Raw genomic sequence first — 24,087 nt, 5'->3', positions numbered from 1 at the left:
ATCAGATGTGTGGATGGAATTCTGTTCTCTGAGCCTTTCGCTAACAGAGTGCTCTGTGTGCTTCTTGTGTCTTCCAGTTGACCGTCCTCCAATGGAACCCTCCCAGTTTGTTTCCGTTGTCCCTAAATATCCAGACAAGATGGGATTTGATGAGGTAGGAAAGGTGTCTGTGTGTGCACGTGCACACATGTGCATGTATGTGGCGTGCTTACACGTTTGTATTAGAGCACAAGCCTGATGACACATTTGAGAGCCAGCAAGACTGACCTGGCTGCTGAAAAGGCATTGAGGTCTTGGGAAAATGACTCCGTTTTTGTTGCAGCTCAGCTTTCTTATCTTAAAAACTGAGCATCGTACACACCTGGAACTAAGGTAATATTGTGTGTCAACTATATCCAAATTAAAAAAAAAAAGTTTTTTAAAGGAGCATCATGGTAAAGTGAATTAATCATTGAGTTAGAAAGACGTTACTGTTTAGTCCTGAGTGCAATTATATATTTTCTAGGAGCAGATATTGCTATATTTTGTAAACCTTTCAATCAAGATTCAAGGGTCAGGTAAGAGGGTATATGTTTTAGGTATTGGAGGACCTTAACTTTATTCTGAGTGGATGGAAACCATTCTGGAATAGTCTGTGCTTTATTTTCTCTGTGCTCTTCTTCCATGGACAAAGATTGAGGGTAGGGTTGAGAGGAAAATAAAAAGAAAAAAGAAACCTATAGTAAAATTCTGCCTTTCCGTGGGCAAGTACTTCATAATAGCACTCCAAGGGCCATATTTAATATAAAGTTTTTGCTTGTTTGTTTTTTAATTAATTTATTTATTTTTGAGAGAGAGAAAATGAGTGGGGGAGGAGCAGAGAGAGAGAGCGAGAGAGTGAGAGAGAATCCCATGCGGGGTTCGATCCCATGAACCACAAGATCATGACCTGAGCCAAATTCAAGAGTTGGAAGTTAAACCGACTGAGCCACCCAGGTGCCCCTATTATGAAGTTTTGATTGCATGAAGAAGGAAGCAAGAATATAAAGTGATGCCTCTCTTGGTAACGCACACAACAGCTACTTGGGAATGCCGGAAGTGTGCCTCCAAGTCATTGATCCTTTGTGGGTCCCTTATGTCACGTAGCTGCTGATCAGTATTCGAGAGCTTGATGATCTCGAGATTAGGGCAGTGCCTCAGGAATCCACAAACTGAGATGGAATTTTTCCATGGATTCTGGATGTGTTGTAGGCCAAGCTTTGTGCTCTGTGCTCACTGCCACAGCTCCATGGCAAGAAAAAGCCGTGTTCGTCATCCTGCACTGTGTAGTACATGTCCCCAAAGGACAGCCATCTACAAGCTGCTGGGATGGGAATTGGTATTTCTTCTATAAAACCGATGGGAATCTGGACTTCAGGAATGGGAGGGAGTATTTCATGATTAAGTAGAAAAGACTTAGCGGCTGTGATGCTGTTTTCACCGAGGGCAACATGGGAAGAGATGACTTTAATGTGGTAGAGAGGAATCAGAATGAAGTACAAAGAATTCCTTAAAACAATCAGGCTGCAGGAAAGTTGGTCCACACCACACACTGTACCAGCTTGTACATCTTACTAGAGGCGTCCTTTCCTATAACTCTCATCAGCCCTCGGTTCTCTAGGTGAGAGAACCCGAGTGTCTTTGTATATATTCATTTTCAACACATTCCTATGTGGACTGAAGCATAAGAGATCAAATGGGACAAAACCAGGATCTTCTAGCTCTGGTCTTCCCATTTGGATGTGCGTATAAGGACTGGGTTACCCCTAGAAGCCTTCTGGAAAATGCCAATTCTAGGAAGTGATATAGATATAGGAAGTGATTACCCTGGGCTCTAGAACAGAGATAAGATGGTAGAAAAGGGGATTTTCAGGGACCTTTTTCTTTCTCCCAGTACTCCCTGACCTTGTGGTGGTGTCTGGGCTGCATTTGGCTATGTAGCTCTCTCTCTGTTTGCTGTTCACGAAGTATGAGCAAGCCGTCTGTGTTTTTTCTTCATGGCTACAATTTTTATTGCACTTGTCCTGGCAGAAAACTGGGACTGAATTATTATTTACTAAAGTCTTCCCAGACTAGAGGTCTCTGGGTTGAGGCGACTTTTTGTTGCATATCTGTTCAGTTTTTGTTTTGTTTGGGCTTATTTTTGTTCTGCTGGAGTGGCCTCAGGTAGCTCCATGTGTACACATGAGGAAATACCCCTTCCTTTCCATATCTTTTAAAATCATGGGATGAAACATGGCCCGTCAAGGTGTGCCTCTAAACAGGAAGAACACGAAATGTGAAAGAACACAATCTATTAAGTTATAAAGTCCCAAGTAACAAGGCAAGTTAGAGTCACCACAGAAATGATGTTTAAAAAAAATAATTACCCAGTTATGTAGATAAGAGAAGTAATGAAATCACGATGCACCCAATTCACTTTGCCTTAACTCAGGTGGATAATTTCTTCAAAGGGGACATCTTGTTTTCCCATCAGTTTCTTTGCTCAGTGCTTTATAAAGGGATGGAAGTGAGAATGTTTTGTAAGGAGAGGTTGAACGTTTAGTTAGTGTAGCTTTTGATCCAGTAAAACATAGAACATGTTGATGATTACATTAAAAGGCTATGTGAACCACAGCTTTGCCCCCAGTAAAGTCTGAACCCAGCTGGTTACAAGATATAGTCTCTTCTTTATTCTGGACACAGCATAAAGCGAGCTTTACCTAAACCACATATCATAGACATTTTAATCGGTGTTGTACTTGAGAGATGAGGTTGTTCAACTCCCTTTTCTTACAAACAAGGGAACTGGACCCGGAAGCATTAAATGTCTTCCTCAGAGCCATTTGGGTGGGCTAGTCAGGCTGAAGCCAAAGTCATCCCACTTATTCCTTCAGGTTTCTCCTCATCAGTATTTCTTTTTTTTTTTTTTAACGTTTATTCATTTTTGAGAGAAAGAGAGAGACAGAGCATGAGCAGGGGAGGGGCAGAGAGAGAGAGAGAGAGAGAGAGAGAGAGGGAGGGAGATACAGAATCCGAAGCAGGCTCCAGGCTCTGAGCTGCCAGTGCAGAGCCCAATATGGGGCTCAAGCTCATGAACCATGAGACCATGACCTGAGCTGAAGTCGGACACTCAACCGACTGAGCCACCTAGGCTCCCCCTCATCAGTATTTCTTACAGACAGCTGAAATCTCCCACTCTCAGAGGACTAGTTTAATGTTCAAAGTAAGTTTATTACTGCTTATAGCAAAAGGACATTATGAAAACTCATATTTACCTGTAATAGCATTCGTGAGTCTTTAGGTACTTCTGTGGCTCCTTAAATCTGGGAATAGTCAGGACAGTTTCACTACCCATAATGCTCTGCAGTGGCTTCGTGATATGCATGTGTTTAGGACAGCCACCAGGAATTTAGGGACTCACATGAGAGGCTACAGGTGGACCCAGCCCTCATGGGAAGAAATCTGAGCGCATATTTTGAGGGATTTCATGGACTAGTATGATGTGGAGATGATGTCTTTACATTTCTCCATTCCTCAAAGGGCTACTACCCCCAAGAGTAGGGCCCCTTCTCTTTACTTCTTTCAGAAAAACTCTCGTGTCTCTAGGGGAGTTTTGGCAATTCTCAATTCAATTCTGAAAAATTCTGGCAAAGAAGCTACTAAAATTGAGACCTTGATAATTGGAAATAAAAGGGACGTGTTAAGATTAGTTTTCCTCATTCCTTGAATGACTTGAAATGTATTACAGTGGGTATAAACTCAAATAGGTATTATTTAGTGCCCATGAGATAAGAGCAGTATCACCCCAGTTTTACAGATGAGGAAACTGAGACATAGGGACCAGGCTAAACCAAACATTTAGTAAATGATCGTCAGAGCATAGACTTAATGTCTGCTGAAAAATCTAACACATTTGCCAAACTACCTACCTCCTTCCTCTGAGTCTTATATGTTTTGGGTTTAATTCACCTTTGGCCTCCTGAAGAGCAACGTTTTGAACTTTCCTGTCTCAAAAGCAGGGCAAACATGTCCACCAACAAAAGAAACAAAGAGAGGGTGAAGTCACTGCACATGGCTAAGTTTTGAACGTAACTCTGTTTGGATGATATCATTTGACTTGATATGAAATATAAACAAAACTTCATCACGGTTTTCCCTATTTTCTCCACTCCTTATTCTAACTGAAACTTTGGTCCTTACATTTACTTAACTTTCCATACAGCCTAAGATAAGACTTGTGTTTCTTCTCCTTCTTCTCTTCCTGCATTAGATTTTCATGATCAACCTCAAGCGCAGAAAGGACAGACGGGACCGGATGTTACGCACCCTGTATGAGCAGGAAATTGAGGTCAAGATTGTCGAGGCTGTGGATGGAAAGTGGGTTGTGTTTTTTGTTGAACCCTTGCAAATGTGGTTAGAGCAAAGTGTCCAAACTTGGGTGACATGAAGAAAATATGAGGAATAATGCATAACGAAAGAAAATAATGAGGACAAATGCATAACGATCTGTATATCCTGTTGCTTGAGATGCTTGCCATAGCCTGCCTGGGCTGATCACATTTCCCAGGAGTATGTCAGGAAAGTCACAATGGGAACTTGGTTGAATTCCTTCAAGAGTTTTGTTATTGCTTTTGTTTATTATTTTGTTTTATTTTGCTTTCCTTTGTCCTTTTATTTGACACTTTAGTTCAAGGTATAGATTTTTGCAAAATTTACATTCCATGTTGTATGTTAGTTTGGCATATGAATGGCTCTAAGGAGTATGGCTAGAAGCTATTGTGAAGTTTCTTATCACTTCTGAAGAATTTCATCAATGTTTCTCAAAATGTGGCCTGGATACCTGTGTCAGAATCCTTAGGGGATGGTTAAGAGAAGAGCTTCCCGAGTCCCATCTCAGGGTTGCTTAATCATGATCTCAGGACTGGGGCTAGGAATCTAAGAAGCCTCAAGGTGATTCTTGAGTAAGTTTGCCACATAAAATATAGGATACTCAGTTAAATTTGTCACAAATATTGCTTGGGCTTACTTACACTAAGAAATTATTCATTGTTTATATGAAATTTAAATTTGACTGGATATTCTATGTTTTACATGCTAAATCTTGCAACCCTGTTCTTTGGTGCACTAGAGTTTGGGAACCACTGCTTCAAATACCTAAGAGCCCAGGTTTTATTTATAGGCCACAAGGACCAGGGGAAACTAACTAGTTGAGTTGTGAGAGTTCTTTATGTATTCGGCATACAAATCTCTTGTCAGCTATATAATTTGCAAATATTTTCTACCATTCTATGTGTTATCTTTTCAGTTCATAATGGCATCCATTACAACCCAAAAGTTTTTAATTTTGATGAAGCCCAATAAATATTTTTGTTGTTGCTTATGCTTTTGGTGTCATATCTAAGAATCCACTGCCAAATCGAAAGTCACAAAGACTTATTTCTATCTTTTCTTATAAAAGTTTTACTGTTTTATCTGTTATATCTCCTACATATTCCATTTTTGCTCCATTTTGAGTTAGTTTTTTATATGGTGTGAGGTAGAGATTCAGATTCCTTCTTTTGCACATAGTTTGGGCACCCCTGCACCATTTGTTAAAAAGATTATTCTTGCCTCCTTTGAATTGTCTTACCACCCTTGTCAAAATCAATTGGCCATAAATGTAAGACTTCATTTCTAGACTCTCAATTTAATTCCACTGATGTATGTGTCAATCCATTTTTCAATCCATATACAGTTGGGTTTTGTCGATGCTTTTTCTGTGTCTATTGAGATGATCATGTAGTCATGTGATCATTTTTGTCTGTTGATAAGGTGCATTATATTGATTGATTTTCATATGTTAAACCAACCTCACAATCCTGGAATAAATCCTACTTGGCCATGGTGTACAATGCTTTTTATACATTGCTGGATTCTGTTTGCTAGTATTTTCTTGAGAATCTTGGATCTCTATTTATAAGGAATATTGGCCTATAGTTTTCCTATGATGTCTTTTTCTGGTTTTGGTATCAGTATCAGGATAATACTGGCTTCATTGTTCCCACCTCTTCTTTGGAAGAGTTTTGAAACTTTTTGGAAATTTTGTGAAATATTGGTGTTAAATTCTTTAGGTGTTTGGCAAAATTCCCCAAAGAAACTAGCTGATTGTGTGTCTTTCTTTCTGGAAAATTTTATTACTAACTCAGCTGCTTTACTTGTTTTAGGTGTATTCAGAATGCCCATTCCTTTTTGAGTCAGTGGTTTGTAACTTTCTAGCAATTTGTCAATTTTATCTAGGTTATCTAAGTTGTTGGCATACAGTTGTTCATAGTATTATCTTATAATCCTTTTATTTTGATAAGGTCAGTAAGGGGTTGCCCACTTTTCGTTCCTCATTTTAATAATTTGAGTCTACCTTTTTTTTTTCTTGATCAGCTTAGCTAAAGGCTATCAATTTTGTTGATCTTTTCAAAGAACCAACTTTTGGTTTTGTTGATTTTCTCTTTTGTTTTTCTATTCTCCATCCACTTATTTCCACTGTAGTCTATATTTTTTTCCTTCTGCTTGCTTTGGGTTTAGTTTGCCATTCTTTTTCTAATTTCTCTAAATGGATTATTTAGATCAGATTATTCATTTGAAGTATTCTTTTTTAATGTAGGCATTTATAGCTTTAACTAGCCCTCCAAATACTACACCAAACCCATCGTGTAAGTTTTGATATGCTAGGTTTTCATTTTCATTTATCTCAAAACATTTTTTCATTTCCTTTGTGATTTCTTCTTTGACCCATTAGCTATTTAGCAGTGTGTTGTTTAATTTCACATATCTGTGAATTTTCCAAGCTTCCTTTTGTTATTGACTCTTAAATTCATTCCATTGTGGTTGGAGAACATGCCTTATATGATTTCAATCCTTTGAAATGTATTGAGGCTTAATTCATGATCTATATGTTTTTCATGGTTTTTCTTAGAGAATGTTGCATGTGCACTTGAGAAGAAGGTGTATTTTGCTACTGTCAGGTGGAATGTTCTATAGATATCTGTCAGGTCTAGCTGGTTTGTAGTATTTTTCAAGTCTTCTCTTTATTTGTTGTTCTCCTGCCTAGTTGTTCTATTCATTATTGATAGTGGGTGATTGAAGTCTCCCTGTATTATGGGTGAATAGTCTCTTTCTTCAGCTTCTCAGTTTTTGCTTTATGTTTTTGCTCTATTGTAAGGTGCATATATATTTGTAATTTCTGTCTTTCTGATGGATTTTTTTTTTTTGAAAGAGAGAGAGAGAGAGAGAGAACAAGAATGAGCAGGAGTGGGGGTAGAGGGAGAGGGAGAGAGAATCTCAAGCAGACTTCACACCTAGCACAGAGCCCAACGTGAGGCTCAGTCTTATGACCATGAGATCATGACCTGAGCCAAAATCAAGAGTCAGACACTTAATTGACCAAGCCACTCAGGTGCCCCAATTCTTTTTTTTTTATTATAAAATGTTCTTCCTTATCTCTAATAATTGCTTTTGTTTAAAAGTTTATTTTGTCAGGTATTAATATAGCTCCTGTAGCTCTCTTGTGGTTACTGGTTACATAGTATATCTTTTTTCATCCTTTCACTTTGAACCTATTCATACCTTTGAATCTAGCCTATCTCTTGTAGACAGCATAGTTGAATCATGTTCCTAAAAACTCATTCTGCTAAGCTCTGCCTTTGATTGTGGGGTTTGATCCATTCACATTTAATGTAATTACTGATAAAGTAGGATTTATATCTGCATTTTCCATTTGTTTTCTATATGTTTTACATCTTTTTATCCTTCTGTTTTTCATTATTGCCTTTTTGTATTAAAAAGATACCTTCTACTCTACCATTTTAATTCCTTTGTTGTTTCTTTTGCTACATTTTTTAAAGTTATTTTCTCAGTGATTGCCGTGGAGATTGAAATTAACATTTTGATTTATAGTAATCTAGTTTATATTAATACCAACCTCCTAGAAGAAAACATAGGGAATATGCTCCTAGACATCAGTCATGCCAATGCTTTTTTTGGGATCTGATGCCAAAAGCAAAAATAAACAAGTGAGACAACACGGCAAAAGAAACTATCAATGAAATGAAAAAACATCCCACCTAATGGGAGAAAATATTTGAAAAATCATCAACTTATGAAATATTTGAAAATATTCATCAATATATTAAAAATTCTATATCTGATAAGGAGTTAATTTCTACAATATATAAAGAACTCATTCAACTCAATAGCAAAAGCAACAACAACAACAACAACAACAACATCAGCAACAACCAAACAGCTTGATTAAAGAATGGGCAGAGATCTAAGTAGATATTTTTCCAAAGAAGATGTAGATGGTGAACAGGTACATTAAAAGGTATTCAGCATCGCTAATTATCAGGGGAATGCAAATTAAAACCTCAATGAGATATCACCTCACCCGTATTAGAATGTCTATTATCAAAAAGACAAGAAATAACAAGTGTTGACAAGGATGTAGAGAAAAGGGAACACTGATGGGCTGTTGGTAGGAATGTAAATTGGTGCAGCCACTGTGGAAAACAGTATGGAGGTTCCTCAAAAAATTAAAAATAGAGGGGGGTGGGAGGGAGGGAAGGGTGGGTGATGGGTATTGAGGAGGGCACCTTTTGGGATGAGCACTGGGTGTTGTATGGAAACCTATTTGACAATAAACTTCATATATTGAAAAAAATTAAAAATAGAGCTACCATATAATTCAGCAATTCTACTTTTGAGTATTTATCCAAAGAAAATGAAAAGATGAACTCAAAAAAATATGCACCTCATGTTCATTGCAGCATTATTTACAAGAGCCAACCTAAGAGTCCAACAGGTGAATGAATGGATGTGGCACATATAAATATATACAATTAAATTTTATTCATTTGAAAAGGAAGCCGTCATTTTTAACAACATAGATGGATTTTCAAGGCATTATGCTAAATAGAATAAGTCAGACAGGAAAAGACAAATACCATACATATGGTCTCATTTATATGTAGGATCTAAAGAGGAAAAAAAAAAAACAAATTCATACATATAGAGGACAGATTGGTGATTCCCAGAGGCAGTATTGGAAGGTGGATGAAATGGGTAAAAGGGGTGGAAAGGTACCAACCTTAAGTCATAAAATAAACAAGTCATGGAGATGTACACCATGATGAGTATAGTTAACAATACAACAATATTGTTGTTTTGCATATTTGACAGTTGCTAAGAGAGTAGATCTTCAAAGTTCTCGTGATCACAAGATAAAAAAGTTGTAACTATGTGAGGTGATGAATGCTAACTAGACATTGTGTTGATCATTTCATAATATATACAAATACCAAGTCACTATGGTATATGCTGGAAACTTATGTTATATGTCAATTATATTTCGATAAAAAAAGCAACTTAATTTCAGTGGCATACAAAAACTTAGCTTCTTATATTGCTTCATTCTTTTCCCCCTCCTTTGTTCTATTGTTGCCAAATTACTTCTTTCTACATTATATGTCCGTTAACACAGACTTATATGCAGCTTTGATTTAAATCAGGTAAGAGAAGAAAGAGTTATAAATGAAAAACACTTATGCTGTCATTTATATTTACCTATGCAGTTACATATCCCCATGCTCATTATTTCTTTATATGGACCCTTATCACTCTCTAATTTCCTTTCATGTTGGCATGAGAACTTCTTTGGCATTTCTGGTAGAGATCTGGTAGTGATGAACCCTCAGTTTTTGTTAATCTGGAAATATTTTAATTTATCCTTCATTTTTGAAAGACAGTTCGAATAGATACAGAATTTTTGGCTTTTTCAGGTAGCCCTTTCAATAGGTCAACCTACTGCCTTGTGGGCTCCATGGTTTCCAAGAATCAGCTGTTAATCTTATTGAGAATACTTTATATGTAGTGAGCCACTTCTCTCTTTCTGCTCACAAGATTGTCTCCACTATTTTTGTTCTTAACCTTTTTTGAAGAAAAAAAAAATACGTCCAAAGGAAAGATACTGTACATAGTTCCTTCCTGTCTTCATCCCCTTTAGTATTTAATGCCATTAGCCACCTTCCTTCATTAGGAAAATACTTTCTCAAAGCTGTTAAAAACCTGGTGATACTTAGAAGTACATTGGCAATTGTGAAGGATACACTATGCATAACATACCCTCTTGTCTTCCCAAAAGCTTGGAATGCTGCCATGACACATTAACCCTGATGAGCTCCTGAGGATTGATGGGAAACCTGAGAAGTCTTCCTCAATGTGCAGAAAGGCTCTGGGGAACATCCGGAACGCTCTCTTTCTGCCTTTTGTGGTGGGGACATCTCAACTTGTTGATTTTCAGACATTGTCTCTCTCATGCAGGGCACTTAACACAAGCCAGTTGAAGGCCCTGAATATTGAAATGCTGCCTGGATATCGAGATCCCTATTCTTCCAGGCCTCTAACCAGGGGTGAAATCGGCTGCTTTCTTAGCCACTACTCTGTCTGGAAAGAGGTAAATAATGCTTGCTTGCTTGCTTTATTTATTTATGAGAAAGCATGAGCAGGGGGGAGAGAGAGAGAGAGAGAGAGAGAGAGAGAGAGAGAGAGTCTTAAGCAGGCTCCATGCTTAGCGTGGAGCTCAATGCAGAGCTCAGTCCCACGAACCTGGGATCAGGACCTGAGCTGAAATCAAGAGTCAGATGCTCAACTGACTGAGCCACCCAGGTGCCACAATGATGCTTTATTTAGAGATGCATTTTTGTAATGAGGAGGAAGGAGAGTGGGACTTTGTAGGTGAGTTCGGGCCAGATATGAAGTGGACCCGTAACTCTTGTAGAAGTATGCTTGGAGGTTTCTGTTGCCTTCTGCCTCTCTCTGACATAGGCCAGCAACAAACAGGCAAAGGTAGCCTTATTGCCACTGGGATGATGACAGGGGAAGATGCCATTTTTCAGGAGGCTACACTTCTATTGATGCATCCTTATCCTTAGTAGGAATGCCTGGTATTGTACGTATCCAGCATGCCATTGTTTATTAGATGATCTCATACGAGGAGTCACACAGAAATCATATGAAGTGGATCAAGAGGCCTGGACCCATTTTACCCAAGAGAAAATAACTAAATACTTAAAGATATTAAATTAAATATCTTCACAAGAAGTGGCAAAGCCAGGACTTGAAACCATGGCTTAGAGAACAGACATTGATGGAGGGAAGGATTGGTGTGTGGGTCTTGATTAAGGGTCAGTTCCCACAAGAAAAGAGAAAGTCCCTAAAGGAAGGGCCTCTGAATGCCTTCTCTCTTTGAATGACCCAGTCTATGCTATCTCTTTTTTTCTTTAAAATTTAAGTGAAATGTAATAGATATGTATAAAATTATATAGAGCGTAAAATACAGGCCAATGAAATTTCACAAACCGAACAACAATACAGCCATGCTAACTGGTACCCAGATCAAGAAACAGGTTGCCAGCTCCCCAGAAGCACCCTGTCTGTATTTCCTTCAAGGGAACAGTCCCCAGGGATAATCACCATTTGACTTCTAATAGCATAGAATAGTTTTGTCTGCTTTTGTAGTTTTGTTTATATGCATGGAACTACATAGGGTATTGAGGTATATCCTTGCAGTATCCTTTCATTTGTGAGATTCATCTGTAACATTGCGTTTAACTGTATATCATACATTCTCAGTGCTGTAAGTAAACACCCCGTTTATGTAACCATTCAGCTATCGGATGGCATTTGCTTAGATTCCAGTTATGAGCTATTACCTACTGTGCTACTATATTCTTGACTTTTTAATATGTATTTACCTAATAAAAAATAGATATTGGACTTCTCATAGGGTATCTTCCCACTGATGGCCTTTACAGGTAATTGACCGCGAGCTGGAAAAGACTCTTGTTATTGAGGATGACGTGCGCTTTGAACATCAGTTTAAGAAGAAGCTGATGAAGCTGATGGATGACATCGACCAGGCTCAGCTGGACTGGGAACTGATGTGAGTGACAAGACAAGCTTATCCTAGAGCACTGAGAGGACACAGTCCTTTCCAGGGGGCAGTGGGCCCCACCTCCCCAGTTGATAGGAGATACAGCACAGCTTTCCACTTTCCTGGTTTTCTCTCCATGAACGTTCCCAGAAACAAGGAGTGGAGAACAGACCCTGGTTTCTGCATCTATACACTCTGCAGGCTGAGAAAGAAACTATGGAAGACAGTTGCGAGACCTGGAGACTGCCTGCAGGTCAGGGGTCTTCAGATTGAGTGCTCACATGGGAGCACGGCATAAATCCCACCAGTGAGGCAACAGATGCACGGAGACGTGTGAAAAGAGAGGACGAGGCATTCATTCAAGGGCAGGAGTCCTGTGTCACACTTGAGAGCAGGTTTCCTCTGTAGCCTCTGACAGTATGGGGGCTGAAGGTCAGCCTAAGAGTGCCTCTCTTGGGAAGGGCAGTGTGCAGTGCGGACAGTAAGAGCACTGAGCTGGGTTTGATGGAGGGTCAGAGGCCGCCATAGGAAAACCAGGCTTACCAGGGTAATGCTGGTTCTGAGTTGACATGTAGTCAATGCTTTGGTAGCTGCCTCTGGGAATTAAGTCTCTCTCTCTCTCTCTCTCTCTCTCTCTCCTCTATTTCCCTGTCTCCCTCTCTCTCCCCCTTCTCTCTCTGTCTCTCCCTCTCCCTTCATTTTCTTTTTAAACCAGATGATACTTTTTACTTCTCTCTAATGAGGCAGAACGTTCCCAAGCATTACGTTGGCTTCCCAGCTGTGTGTCAAAGGCAATTTCATCAAATCAAAGCCTGTTCATTTGGAGTGGCAACAGGCAAGCTGTCCTTACTCCTCCCATCCTCAGAGGGAAACTTCACTATGGACCCAGCTGGAATACTTGTCCTCTCAGAAAACATACCATTCTGAGCCCAAAAGAAACCTAGTGATGGCTGAACTAATCCATGGGGGAATAGACCCAGAAATCAGTACTGGGTAATAAAAAGAGACTGGCTCCCTGTCAGATGTCAGCCATGTGATTAGATTCTGCACTGTCCCTTAGGATCCTTGTTTGTTCCTGTAATCCTCCAGAAGTCCTCACGCCTCAGCCTTTCTGAGTCTATAGCTCTGCAGCCTGTGACTACGCCTCATAGGCATGGAGTCTGGAAGCCATTTTATACTCACATGACCTGCGCAAAGGCGACTTTCACTTAAGCCTCAGAATCAGAGGACTCAACCTGGGGAGTCCAAGGCTTATGACGGGCACATGTCCTTGTCCACTTGTAGTTTAGCTGGTATATTTCTTGGGACCAAGTACCAACAGATCCAAGAAAGCAGAGTGGTTGGCTAAGGATATGGATACGGGAAATGATAGGGATACAGAAACAAAAATCTTTTCTAAATTTCACAGACTGATCAAGTCAAAATATTCCATTTATATCAGTTATATACTATTAAAAATGGCAGTGGTTTCAATATTTATACCTATCTCTTTCTAAAATGAATATGTAAGGTACGAACTTTACTGAAACTCAAAACATGAAATCTGATAAGCTGTCCATGGCTGCTATGTGACATTTCTCCAGAAAAAGGAAATAGTAAATGGGAAGAGTAAACTAACCCATTGGAATGATCTAGGCAGTGCTGTCCAACAGTAATATAACCTGAGCCACATACATGATTTAAAATTTCCTGGTGATCCCATTCAAATGGTAAAAAGACATTAAGTGAAATTAATAATACATTTTATTTAACCCAACATCTCTAAATATTATTACTTTAATATGTAATCGGTATTTAAACTATTAATGAATAGTCTACATTGTTCTTTCTAGCATCTTTAATATCCAGGGTGTATTTTATGCTTACAAAACATCTGAATCTAGATGCTAAGTTTTCAACTGCTACAATAAACACCTTCTTGTCCTACTGAAACGATTTTGTTAAAGGGAAAAAACATTTTACACATCTTCAATTTTATTTTAAAATCTCAACTTAAAGTACGTAAAATGAATCAGTTGAGTACAGACTGTCCCTCGGGTCACATCTCAAGTGCTCAGAGGGACTTTCTCTTCCATTTGATGGTACATGAGAGAAATTTAGACTCTTTAGTCTGAGGGGACAGTGGCTGAAAAGATATGGTGTTTGATGTCCTGAGAAGAACTGAGGTGGACATAGGCTCACTCTACAAACCCCCGGATGTTTGGATAAGAGGAATCCTTTACACGATGAAAGAGATGGTTTAAAGGCAAAATAGAGGAAGTCGGCTTTACCTCAAGGCAGGAAGCAGGCACCTCCTGAACTTGCCCCAGCCAAGTGGAAAACAAACAGATTCCAGACAAAAGTCACGGATCACAGATCTGTGAGTAGACGACAGGAAAGTTGGAATGGCTAAGGGTGTATCTTGTGTTGCAGAAGTTGTTTGAAGAGGACAGGACCTGCCTGGATGCTTTTCTCAGAACAAAGTGAGGGCAGAGCTAGGTGTGTGTGAGGAGGAAGCCAGGCAGGCTTTCTTATTCATTCTCCCCGGGAAGGACCCATTTGGGGCCACTCTGGTTCCCAGGTCTTTTACTGTAGACTGTTTCTTTCCCACAGCCTCTTCTGTCCTGTGTTTACCGCTAGCATCTGGAGAGCTGTCCGAAAAATATCGAAGGCTGAAACTCTGGGGACTTGAAAACAAAAAACTCAGGATTCCCACATCTGGCCTTTTTTGTCCATTTCCAACCTCTGTAAACACAGCTGGAAGTCCCAAACCCTCTTTGGGAAGTGATCTGTGAGATCTTGTAGTCTCTCTACAGCTCCAGCCAGGCTGGAACACAGCGCTAGACAAGAGCAGTTGGGATGTTGATAAACGGAGCCAGGAAAACGGCCCCGTTAATGGCAGGTGACAGTCACGGTTGGTGATGGGATGCACTTTGTGGCATGATCCATTTAATATAAGACACAGCTGGTCCAAGCTTTCAAAAGTATCTGTAAACCTGTGCCCCGTTCTTACGGACGTCTAATATTCAAACTGGGATTTTCTCCTCCCTCTACTTCCTTTTAGTTATATTGGTAGAAAGAGGATGCAGGTGAAAGAGCCAGAGAAAGCAGTGCCCAACGTAGGAAATCTGGTCGAAGCTGACTACTCCTATTGGACGCTGGGCTATGTCATCTCTCTGGAAGGAGCCCAGAAGCTCGTCGGAGCTGATCCTTTTGGGAAGATGCTGCCAGTAGATGAGTTCCTGCCGATCATGTACAACAAGCACCCCGTGTGAGTCTCCCTGCACTGCCTGCCCGTCCCTTGGGCGCAGCCCTCTCACATATTCTGCTACTCAGCTTCTCAATAGTGCATGACGTTTTCTCAAGATGTACTGCTTTCCTAAATGATCTTTCTCTAATCATGACCCAGAGGGGCTGACTTGAGTGATTATCCCCATTTACAGATAGGGAAGATGAGGTGGAAACGGTGAGTTTTGCATAGGGGTCCACTGTCATACCCGGTGTGTAGTTTCACTGGAAATAATATGCTCGGTCCTCTCCTTGTTTTTGATCTTCTTATTTCCTTAAACTCATACACCTGAAGGTGAAGGTCATCTTCCTAAGCACCTCAAGGTTGTCAGTTCATTTCTCAGTCTGTCGTATGTACTTGTTGGCCAGGCAGGCATCCTCCTCCTTGCAGAGCTCACGGTCTGGTTGGGAATTCAGACTCATGAACAGTCCTCATGACGTATTGTGAGACCCACAATCATAGGAAATTCAGACCTCATGATATATTGTGAGACCCACAATCATAGAGATGAGTTAGAGGCTCAGGGGGGGGTGGAGGTGGCCCCTGAGCAGGGCGTCTGTGGAAGAAGGCAGTGTGATGTTCACGGTTCCCACAGCACAGAAGCTTACTCTGACCTAGTGTTTATCAAAGGGCATGGAGATTGGTGGTTCACCTGTCCAGTCTCCCCAGTAACCTGTGAGCCCATTGAGACAGGGACAGTCTCACATCTCTGTGTCCTTAGAACCTAGTCCAAACTCTACACATAATAGCGGCTCAATCAGTGATTCCTAAATTCATTAATGGAGCAGGAGACCAGGTTCCAGCCTCGGCTCCTTCTCTCAGTTGCTGGGTGATCTCTTACTAGATGGGCTTCATTTTAGTGGTTGAGAATTCCTGTCCCGTGTCTTGCTCATTCTGTCTCCTGTACTCAGTAAAGATGGAGCCCCTCACCCTCTTTGATGCAACTGACCTTATACCTACATCCTAGCAGGAATATGGAAGTCAACCATCATCCCTGTAACGGAACGAAAACTAACACCTATGGTACATGGACTGATTTAGGACCTAAGCAGATGTCCCCTCATATCTTCACAGGAGCCGTGGAGCAGGGGGGTGGGGGGGTGGGGGGGGCGGTGGCGGGGAAAGAAGGCCAGGTCCTCCACTCCAACACTTGACACTCACGGGGAGCTGGGCTGCAAAGCCAAGTTGGCATGCTTGCAAACCGACACTGTTTCACTCATCCCGCCACTGCCATTCAGATCTCAGCTAATTTATTAATCCAGGAACAGGGCATTTGCCACACAGTGATCACATTTACCTATCACTGTGGTCCAACAGAGCTTAACTCTTAGCTTTTACAGCAAGACCTGAAATCCATCTTTTAAACGAGTTCGTCCAGAGACAACAGAAATACCTTGACTGAAGTTTCTCTTTGTGTGTTTGTCTAGGTCATCTGAAATCGTTTAAAGAAACTTTTATTGTGTTTGTAGACTAAACTTTTCCACAAAAGACACAACTTTAGAAATAATCAAAGGCATCCATGACACTTTCAGAGATAAGCAGCAAGGCCCCTATGCTCTTTCCCCCAGTTCTCTAAGTGTCCTACCCCCTCACACACCCCTACTCCTGTTGTTTGCAGAGCTGAGTACAAGGAGTACTATGAATCCAGGGACTTGAAAGCCTTCTCGGCAGAACCCTTGCTCATCTACCCCACACACTACACGGGCCAGCCAGGCTACCTGAGTGACACGGAGACCTCGACCATCTGGGACAATGAGACAGTGGCCACGGACTGGGACAGGACACATTCCTGGAAGTCCCGGAAGCAAGGCCACATCCACCGCAATGCCAAGAACACAGAGGCCCTGCCATCGCCAACCTCCTTGGATGCCGTGCCTTCGAGGGACGAGCTCTGAGGGCTCCACGGGGGATTCACCACCCTTGGTTTTTCTAATGGGCTATTCGTTTGCTCCAGTTTCTTTTAGTGGCCACAGTCATCTAACCAAAGTGGTCTGATGTAATTGAGCAAAGTTAATATATTCTTGACAGGGGAGGATAATAGGGAAACTTAACCCAAATTTCCTAGGATGGCTAGAAGATAGGCTTTATGGCAACCATCGAGATGAACTTCAATGTAGACACCGAGCCCTTCAGCTTATTATCCAGATGATACTGCTTCCTACATTAAGGATCAACAGTATGGCCCAGAGACTCATCCAAGAGAAAGGTAATCACATCAGTAAGTGGGTGGGCAAGGTAGCCAAGCCACCTGACCACATCTGTTGGTCTTGTGGGCCCATTTTATATCATAGGTATGACCTTGAGAACTTGTGTATGTAATTGGGGAGGGGGATCAAATAATTTAAAATCAAAGTTATTGGGCTTTGGTTTAAAGGAATTCTGTCATAAGCCAAAGTTAGCTGTTCATCTCATTACCCAGTAGGGATGGGTGGGTATTTGGGTCTGTCTGAACTTGGCCTTGACTATCATGGCAGTTGAAGCTCTCATACAGAGATTTTGCCATGTGGGTATAGTTTATTAGATATTTGAAAGTTTGTGTAGATATTTGAGAAAACAAGAACTCAGACTTTGGTCTTTTCTATTGTGGTCACTTGAGTTAGGATGCTCTATTTATGAAGATAAATTTAATATATAAGGGGTTAGGGCTGGTGTCTAACTTCTGTCCCCAGGGTCCCTGTGCTGCCACGGCACGTCACACTCTCCCCTCCGCCCCCGAGCCTGGGAATGAATTGTGAGTGTAAGTTTTATGAGTCACTGTTAAGAGGCAGAGCACATTTTCAGGCCAGCAACTGTCCTTGCCTGAGTTTTTCATTCTATTTTGAGTTATTTATTCTACAAAATGTGGGGGAAATGTGTGTAGGATAAGGCAGAGAAACAGATTTTTCAAGCTCTCAGAGCACCCTAGGGAGCAGTGAGTGTGCGATCTGGTTCTCCTGCATTTCCCAGCCTGGCGTTTTCAAGGGAGGCCTGTTGAGTGGGAGAGTCTCATCACCCGGAAACAAATGCTTCTCCGTTTCAGATGACAGACTTGGTCAGAAACAGTGGACTGAGCAACTGATTTAGGCCAACCATGAGGGAGGCTCTCGTAGTCAGCATCCTGGGCAGATGACCTCTCTGCTCTCTTCACAGACTGATTTTCTCTAAAGTGCAGTGTTGGGCTACATCTTCCCTGCCAACTCCACAATCTGTGTTCCTCAGATTCTCATGATGGTTTGCCTCAGGTTTGCATTTTTCCCCCTCAAGCAGTGAAACTTTGCCTCCAGAAATACCCTCCCCACACCCCCCTTCCTGAGCTTCATGCTTTGGAGCAGAGCCCATGGGCAGGGCTGCTGCGTGAACCAAGCCTAGTGCTTCCTGGAGAGGGCCCCCAGGTTGCAGGACGAGGTAGCTTGTCTGCCAAAGAACACCAGCCTCAGCCTTCCTTCTTGACTTACTGCCCGTATTCTTCCACACTGATAGTAAGCAAGGAGGCTGAGGAAGGGGATCTCAGCCGACTTCTATCTTTACTGCTTTGACATACCTGTCAGAGCCTGACTCTCTTTTTTTTTTTTTCCTAGAAAAACAGAAAGAGCATCTGGGGAGCTAGTGAAAAACCCTTAGGTGATCCCTAAGGTTCCCTTGGGTATTTTGCATTTTGTTTGCATATTTGAGTGTGTGCAAGTGTGCCTGGCTTTCATGATATATATTTTTTAATAGGGTGGGAGGGATATTGGGAGTGGAGAAAGATTGAGTTGACTTTTGTGTGGTTTTGTTTTAATAGAGAACATTTTTTTTTCCCTTTTACTGTCAGCTGGTCTGATGGGTTTATGGATTCTCATTCTTAAAAGACATTGGTCTTAAGTTCTAGAATTTTAGATTAGGACTGTTCTACTGTGAATAAAGTTCTGGCTCTGTTAGCCCAGACATTGCTTCTGCCTGCTCAGGTCTGGGATCCCAAGCAGCGCTCTTTTGTTGTGAACATTGTGATCTGCAACCCCGCCCCCGCCATTTGTTTTTAAAAAGTCATCTCTTCAGCAATTCAGGGGCTCCTTGACCTCATTATTCCTGCCTCCACCCTAGTTTTACGTCAAGATACTTGACCTTTGCAGTCACAGACCTTTGCCTCCGGCCATGGCACCTGTTCTTTGTCTCTATAAGTTAAACTCTGTCTGGATTCCCCCATGTGGATGTCCCCCTGGACCTTGGAAGCCTAGGCGGGATCTCCTGGATAGACGACCCTGACTCCAGCAGTGCTGGTGCTGCTGAGTGTGGACTGAGCACCTACAATTTGCAGAGGACACATGGTGTGGGCCTTGCTTTGGGTTCCCTGGGGCCTGCTGCAGGAACTCTGGAAGAGAAGAAAGAGCCGGCATCCCAGCATCCTACACTGTCTATCATGCTGTGTCGTTTCAAGGAGGGGAGATGATAAACTACTTGCCTTCTAGAGCTCTTTGTGAAAAATTAAAAAAAAAATAGCTCAACACTATGATTGTTCACTCATTCCACCAACACTGACCAATGGCCAACGCTGCTGGAACTTCCAGGTCTGCCTTGGACCAAGGATGTTGGAGGCCGGAGATAGCCAGTGCTGCTGCTCGCCCCCATGGCAAACGTGGTCACTGACCTTCCTGTCCAGTGGGAGTTGTTTTAGACTCCTGGGTAGAGGTGGGTAAGCAGAAAATTTTTCTAGGCTCCAGAAAGACAGGCGTCCCCAGTGGGAGAGTGGTAAGGGAGGGTCCATCTTATATTTTTGTTCTATAGGTCAGTCTAAGCATTCATTGAAGATACTGGCTGGTTTAAGGCCAAAGAACTTTATCCCAGGGCAAGAAAGAAGAAAGAAAGAAAGAAAGAAAGAAAGAAAGAAAGGGAAAGGAAAGGAAGAAAAGAAAGAAAGAGAAAGAGAATCCATGCTGGTATCTCTGACCCCTTGAATTTCAGATCAAGCTTCCCCCAAACCAGGTATGAGCACTGCCTTGTTTCAGGCCCTGTGCTGGGAATCTCAGAGGACGAGGAAGGATCCCTACTGCTGGGAGGTCCGCAGTCCAGTGGAGCAGCCAGGGAAGCAGGAAGGCTTTATTTCAGTGACAGGAAAGAAATGGGCTGTAGGACCTCAGCCCAGTTCTGCCAAGGAAGGCTGTTGGGGCAGTTTTGCTGGGAAGATGGCTGGGGAGGTGACAGTCGTGTTGGCTTTGGGGGCCTGAATGGGCATTTGTACAGGGAGGAAGGTTGGGTGTGGTACATGGTTTCTAGGCACTGGTTTCAAAGCTTTCTAGGCTCTGGGAAGGTGTGCAACTGGGAAGAAGTCTGCTGGGGAGTGATGGGGGATGGGGATGTATTGGGGTTGGTGACGGGAGACGAGATTGAGACCTGATCACGATGGCAAGGTAAATCAGCTGCCCTCCCTCCCCAGTTATCATATGTCGTGAATGCAGAGGCCATTGTTTCTGGGGGAATTCTAGGTGTGGTTACTGACAGCAATGCAAAAGTTTGCAGTAAAACGTTGGTGTCTAAAGAGAAGTTCCCATTCGGTTACAAACTTGTGGGTCTTTTCCCTTTTGGTGAAATAAAGTGTAAAGTAAATGTGAGTCTTCCCAAGAGACGTCTACAATGTGCTTTTGAGACGTTCTCTCCAAGCAAACAGAGTGGGAGAGAGATAATCCAGAAGTTACATCCATTGGTGACAAGAAATCCATTCACTGAGGAGATAAATAACGACAAAGTGAGAATTAAAATGAGGCTGGTCATTCGATAAGAAGGTACCACGTCACAGTGACATAGGAAATGAAAAATAATAAGCCTGGGAAATAATCATTATGCCCATGTTTTATGTTCTGTGGTGAGGTTTATTATTTCAGAGAGAACGTTCCTCCCACAGGACATTCTGATTAAACGTGGCCGGGGGGGAGGGCCAGGCGGAGAGGGTTTGGCAGGTGAGCAGGCTGATGGCAGCCTTGAGTCAACCAGTGGCAAGGAGACAAGGATGAAGAGTCGGACTGGACTGGTGGCCACTGCATCCTTTTGGCCTGGTTGGAAAAGAGAGAAAATGATGGTGGTTTTAGCGCATTGCGTTATAGTAGATTACAAGAAAATGGTGCCTCCTCTTATCACGAGCATAGGACAAGAGGATGTGGCTTGAATCACAGCGTGAAGAGTTTAGGTTGAACATGCAGGAAGAATCTGACAGAATTATTAAACACCAAGTGGGATTCCAACGCAAGGCGCTCCATATTAAAATGTGCTGCTGGGCAGGAGAACGGTTTCCTTCTGCTGTGTGAATTTACCCAATCTAAAATGGCCTGTGTTTTTGCTTCCACCCATAGATGTATTAATACTTGGAGTGATCTTTGCTCAGGCCACTTAGGTGACACCAGCTGAGCTGCCCCAGCCCAAAGCCATCCTCCCACCTGCCCTCAAAAAGGGTGGAAAGAATGAAGAATCGCCTTTGAGTATCGGTTTGTCTTTATTTTTAATTTGCTGGGTTTATTTTTATGTCCCTCCCTGTAGTTTCCTCAGCATGAATGCCTCTGGAATGGGCGTTTTAATAAAATCTCACGTCCCAGGGCATGTAGAGCGCCAGGTTCGCAGCCCCCGTGAGTTCAGAGGGGGCTCCTCCGGTGTTTCTCCTTCCAGGGGAGGCTGGACAGACATCTGAGCTCTTGCTCATGGGCTAACTTGACTTTCAGAACATAGTGGACAGTGCTCTCTCACTCTCTCTCTCTCTCTCTGGTCCTCAGAAGAGCTTAGAAAATAATGACAAGGTGTCCTCTCCCAAAACAGAATTGGTGGTTTAGAGATTCCCCCAACCCCCCCATCCCCGCCATCCCCCGCCCCCAACTTCTGGAATTGAGATGTCTAAATGCTGATGGTGTGGCTGCTTTGAAAACCTCCCACACTGACTGAGAAGACTTGAAGGAGATATTATTGTTCAGACTGGGCCCAGGGAGGACACCACGCGGGGAGTGTGAGGGGACAGGGGATTTGACTGGAGAGAAGAGGTGTGGCTTCCAGGGCACAGCACACACAGCCCAGGCAAGGAAGTGCAAGGACAGAGGGATAAGAGACAAATGCAGGCCCTGCAGCAGGGAAAGTGGGGCTGGGGAACCTGCCAGAAAAAGAAGGGAGGGACCCAGAGGGGAAAACCCTACAGGGGAGGCTGAGAGCCAGGGTGGCAGTACCTGGGCTGAGTGACCCCCATGTTGCCTGGCGGCAGGGCCTGCTGAGGAACAGGTGGGATGCTGGCCTCCCCCCGCCCCAGTGCCCGTGGGACAGCAGCACCTCCACTAGTGTATCAAAATGGCCCCTGACCAGGGCCGGAGGCACAGAGAGCCCCTTGCCCAGAGTGAGCACAGAGGAGGGAGGATTGAGGAGCAGGGAGCAGGCCTTTTGGTGAGAAAACTGTCCGCTGACCTCAGAGGGAATGCAGTCAGGGCCCTCATGGGAATCTCCACCGGCTCCGTGTGGTGGCCACGGTGTTCGCTGGGAGGGACCCTCCAGTGAGTCAGGGTCACTTCACAGCGGCTGGGTGCGCCCACAGAAGCCTGCCGGCTGATCAGCCTGCGGCCGGCCTGGGGGCTGGGGTGATGGCTGCAGGATCCACCCGCCTCCGTGAACTCCTGGGCTGTGGCCATGGGGCCCTGGCAGCCCTCCAGCCTGAGTCAGCCTGTCCCCAGGGCAGGCCAGCGAGGTTTTCCCAGGGTGCCCTTGTGAGGGGGGGGGGGGGGTGGGAAGCATGGAGGGCTTCTGGGAAGAGGTGACTCCCTCAGGCCAGAAGCTTCCCACCAATACCGCAGCTAACTCAGAGTCTGTGACTCAGTGAAGAGTGCTTTCTCTGTGCGTGCGGGGTGATTTAATACTGCGTGAACCTCAAGATTAGGACCTATTACCAACCCCTGCTTTCACATGGGGCAACAGCTAAATTACGTGACTTGCCTAAGAAAGGTAGTGAGTGGCCTGGGACCCACTCTTTCCAGCTCCATGCAAAGTTCCTGATGGAAGTCTGTCTCTTTCTTTTCTTGCTCATATCTAATGTTTCCGTCTCTCTCTCTCTCTCTCTTACACACACACACAGAGCCCAATATACACTGAAGCTTGCAGCACTAACCCATGTTTACTTCCCAGCTTTGAAATCTCATATATCATTAGCTGATCAAACCGATTCCTTGATGACATTTTGCTGGAGGCTTGTGGGGCAGATATGGTATAAACGAGGATCACAAATATGTCTCGTGGCGAGCTAACAACGGTCTCATTTAGAATGCTTCTCCCATTTTGAAAACGATGCCTTGATTTCTTTTTAATGGCCGTAGCAATCCACAAAGTTTAAATCATTCATTTTTTAAAAAATTTTGATTTACTAGTGCCCTTTGTGCAAGAAATTGGGACTGTAGCACAAACTGTTACGTTGGGATTAAATAATGGCGGGAATAAAAATGATTGCTTCAGAGAAGCCTAAAATAAAGTACTTGGGTCCTGTTAACTGGCTTACTAGAGGCTACGCCCGGTTCTAGCGCTCTTGGACGGCATCCAAGCCCTGGTCACATCCACTCCTCACCCAGTTGGTGCTTTTTGCAGGAGACCCTTCCCTTGCACCCACCCCAACCCCCAGTTGAGGGGGATGGCGAGCTCATGGATCAGAAATGGATTCAAATCCTGGCTGGGATCTAACTCACAAAGTAATCCCGATCCTTTTGGCCTTGCTTCCTCATCTGTGAGATGGAATAATGCCCAGGAAGGTAGGTAGCAGTGTTCTGACCAGCAGCAGGACGTTCCCTGGAGACTTTAAGGAAACAACCAGACACCCACTTAACCAAGAGAGCTCATGTGAATTCTCTTCATCAGAAGGCTGGGGATGGAGCTAACAGACCCCAGGCATTGCCTT

The 24,087-nt window shown here is 43.0% G+C and overlaps 1 protein-coding gene across 2 annotated transcripts in view; it reads left to right on the top strand.

Moving 5' to 3' along the window:
* The window catches only part of COLGALT2 (collagen beta(1-O)galactosyltransferase 2), a 110,932-nt gene extending 91,801 nt beyond the window's left edge, over window positions 1–19,131 (top strand). Inside the window, exons 7-12 of one of the 2 annotated variants that reach the window (XM_019427212.2) lie at window positions 78–154; window positions 4,271–4,377; window positions 10,351–10,483; window positions 11,844–11,971; window positions 15,006–15,212; window positions 16,849–19,131. In XM_019427212.2, coding sequence (XP_019282757.2) covers window positions 78–154; window positions 4,271–4,377; window positions 10,351–10,483; window positions 11,844–11,971; window positions 15,006–15,212; window positions 16,849–17,125 — 929 coding nt within the window. In that variant the 3' untranslated portion in view covers window positions 17,126–19,131. The other variant, XM_053909182.1, reaches the window with a different exon arrangement.
* Window positions 19,132–24,087: the final 4,956 nt, after the last annotated feature.

Source organism: Panthera pardus, unplaced genomic scaffold (assembly GCF_024362965.1).
Source record: "Panthera pardus isolate Hobbes unplaced genomic scaffold, ASM2436296v1 HiC_scaffold_21, whole genome shotgun sequence".
NCBI lineage: Eukaryota > Metazoa > Chordata > Mammalia > Carnivora > Felidae > Panthera > Panthera pardus.
Note: the sequence above shows the minus strand (reverse complement) of the source record. Positions and strands in the feature narration are given on the sequence as shown.